Source organism: Austrofundulus limnaeus, unplaced genomic scaffold (assembly GCF_001266775.1).
Source record: "Austrofundulus limnaeus strain Quisiro unplaced genomic scaffold, Austrofundulus_limnaeus-1.0 Scaffold243, whole genome shotgun sequence".
Taxonomy (NCBI): Eukaryota; Metazoa; Chordata; class Actinopteri; order Cyprinodontiformes; family Rivulidae; genus Austrofundulus; species Austrofundulus limnaeus.
The window spans coordinates 377,633-380,689 of record NW_013952645.1 but is presented as its reverse complement, the minus strand read 5'-3'; the positions used below and the strand labels follow the sequence as shown (position 1 = coordinate 380,689).

The 3,057-nt window shown below is 39.0% G+C and overlaps 1 protein-coding gene across 2 annotated transcripts in view; it reads right to left on the bottom strand.

The window, feature by feature from the left end:
- Positions 1–334: 334 nt before the first annotated feature.
- LOC106525825 (bone morphogenetic protein receptor type-1A) overlaps positions 335–3,057 on the bottom strand; it is a 65,466-nt gene continuing 62,743 nt past the window's right edge. For both annotated transcript variants that reach the window (XM_014020170.1, XM_014020171.1), the window contains 2 exons: positions 1,883–2,013; positions 335–1,656 (listed from right to left, as the gene is read on the bottom strand). In XM_014020170.1, the coding sequence (XP_013875624.1) occupies positions 1,531–1,656; positions 1,883–2,013 (257 nt within the window). In that variant the 3' untranslated portion in view covers positions 335–1,530. The remainder of the gene's footprint in view (positions 1,657–1,882; positions 2,014–3,057) is intronic.

The window sequence follows — 3,057 nt, the reverse complement described above, 5'->3', positions numbered from 1 at the left end:
GGTGAAAATTTCATGTCATTAGCACCTCTAGTAATATATTTACTGAGAAAAATGTTGACGTGTTCAATACTTATTTTACCCGCTGTATATCAGATCATATTTGTTTTTTCAGGGAGATTTGGTGAAGCTGTTTTCAGAACGTGTTTTTGTTCAGTATTTTTTTATGAAGTATCATTTGGTCATTTTTGCTGCTGTAAACAAAAAAAACTTTAAAGCGTTAAAAGCGTTTTAACAAACTTAAAAGACAAAGTTAAACATATGAGTTTTTTTCTCCTTTTTGGTTTAATTTAAAAAAAATAGATGTTGAGGATAAAAGAAGAGCCGACGCTGACAGTTTGTGTACTAAAATAAGGTTATTATTTACTTAAAAATTGGACAGACTTAATATGAGTTTTTCTCTTTCCTGGTAAACTCAAAAGGCACCAAACCAGATGGTGTACAAACAACAACAACACAACAACAATAAATGTTTACATTTGAGAGATTTTTCCTATGCTGCGTTTTAACTTTTACACAGGAAGCAGTGTGAGCTGCAGCGAGTGCATCACCCTGCTGCTCGCCGTTAAAGGAGCAGTCACATTAACTGTTGGCCTCGCTGCATCAGCACACAAAAAACTTTGATTCTTTCATCAAAACATTCAATTGAAGAACTTTGGAGTGTAAATAAAGTGGATTTCATGTTTTAAACGGGGCACTTTATGTTCTGAAACAGTAATTAGAGCTTGTGTAGTGACCACACTGCCAGCTGAGGTCATGTGACGACAACTTCCTGCAACACTCATTAGAGTCAACGTTTTCAAACTTTCCTTTTAACCTGATCTCATTCAGAACATTATTCCTATATTTAGTTTTAACCTGAAAGCATGTTTAAGTTAATCTGAACATCTGAACACAAAACAAAATAAAAAAGATTTAAAAAGATGGGTTTTCACCACTGCAACATGTAACCATCTGAAAGAGCGGGATGTGTAGCCCCGCCCTACCCAGAAGCTCCGCCCCTACACGTACCACGGGATCCCGGTGAGACAAACAGGAAGTGGACAGACAGAAACAGGACGGCAGACGTCTCTCGGAGAAGCGGGCTGGACTCGGGTGAAGCTCAGCGTCTAATGAACATTTATTTACAGCTCTTGTTCTCAGAGTACCTTGTTCAGTTTAGAAAGAACCTACTGGAAGATGGAGATATATTCCTTTACGGCAGGAGAACTCAGTCCTGAAAAGAAGAACCAAAAGAAAAAAAAACTAAACTCTGCTGCTTTACTCCGTTCATCTCGTCTCATTTAAAGGGTTTTTATTGTCCCGTTTGGCTTTCACAGAAAGCGTCAAACCCAGCCAACTTGTTCCGAGAGAAGAACTCAAAAGAGGAAAAGGAGGCGGCGGCACACAGTTCAGCTCTGAGGAAGGTTCTTTTCTCTCATCTCCCAGTTTCTCCTCCTCTTCCCGGCTGGGAGAAGAGAATCCGGTCCGGTTTGGTTCGAGTTCACAAAGATGGATGTATCTGTCGGAGGCAGAGGAAGGGGGGGGGGGGGGTCAGATCTTGATGTCCTGGGACTCCACCATCTTGGCGAGCGTCTTCTTCACTCTGAGGATGGTGAGGCGGGAGGCGGGGTTATGGGCCCAGCACTCGGACATCAGCTTCAGCATGGCTCGAAGGCACTGCAGAAACAGCAAACAGGTTTTACAAACACAACTGTCGTTTAGAGCTCATCTTAGCTTTTTAAAGCCGACTGGATCAATTCTGCAGGTTTTTATTGTTGAAAACAAGAGAAGAAATAAGACAGGAAAGATTTTGAAGCAGTTTTTTTTTGTTAAAAGTGAGTTTAAAGGCTGGAGTTAAATCTTGCAGCAGGTGGACAGTGTTGGACTTTCTGCTCAGTCTCACCTCGTCACTGTTCCAGCGGTTGGACACGGTGGGCCGAAGTCCTTTAACACAAACCACCTCCAGCATGTCTTCAAAGGAGGGGTCAGAGGGCACCATGTCGTAATACGGCAGCTGGTAGTCCTCCACCATCCCTGCACACAGACACACACATTCACTCAGCTTCTTCTGTTCAACATCTACCATAAATGATCTGTGTTGAACACGTTTCTCCTTCCTCAAAGGATCAGATTAACATTTCTGATAAGACAAATGATTAATTAGACAAAACACAACATGGATCCTGTCAACCAGCTAACCATTTTCACCATTAAAGCCAGCCTACCTCATCAATCTGTGTCTTTAATTATTGAACTTACGCCATATTTTTCCCTCCTGCATTCATCATGTTTTTGTGTATTATTGTATAATTTGCGCTGCATTGACCTTGTGTTTGATTTACAATTTTTAGAAATTTTTTCTTGATTTGATGTTTCAATTTTTCATTGTTTATGTTTAATTGTTTTTCCGTTTCATCTTACTCTTTCCACCATTTTTATACTGTTAATGATTGTACAGCACCTTGTGAATATATTTCTGTGAAAGGCGCTTTATAAATAAAACTTTACTTACTTACTTACTTAATCAACAGGAACAAAGTTAATTTTTACTTGAAACCCACAACAAGACTTCATCTGATGACTTCCAGGTTACAGTTTTAAATAACATTTATTGTCATTTATTAGTCCCAACACAGACAGACGAGTGATTGAGTGTTTTGTTAAATCAAGGTGCATCTGGTAATTTCTGTTTAGATTTGAAAACAACATGTAGAACTACTAATCAGGTTCATAGTTTTTTTGTCCCGAGTTGTTAAAAGAAATTATTACAAAATGACAAACTGCTGAGTGTCAACACTTCTGTCTGCTGCTGACCAATTAACTCCTTCACTAGTAAAGGGATTCATGATTAGTTGTAGCATTTGACTTTATTTAATAAACATATATTTTAACTGTAAAATAAAGACTGTAAAAACACTGTAGCTGTTTAGTTTTGTAAATTTTTAACACGGACGGAGCCATTTAAATAACACACAAAGCATTCTGGGTAAATGATGACATCGGTGCGAGGCTGCTAGCGAGCTATATCCACCCTGAAGGTTAATCTTGGACAATATCTGATGATCGACTCTTTTAAAT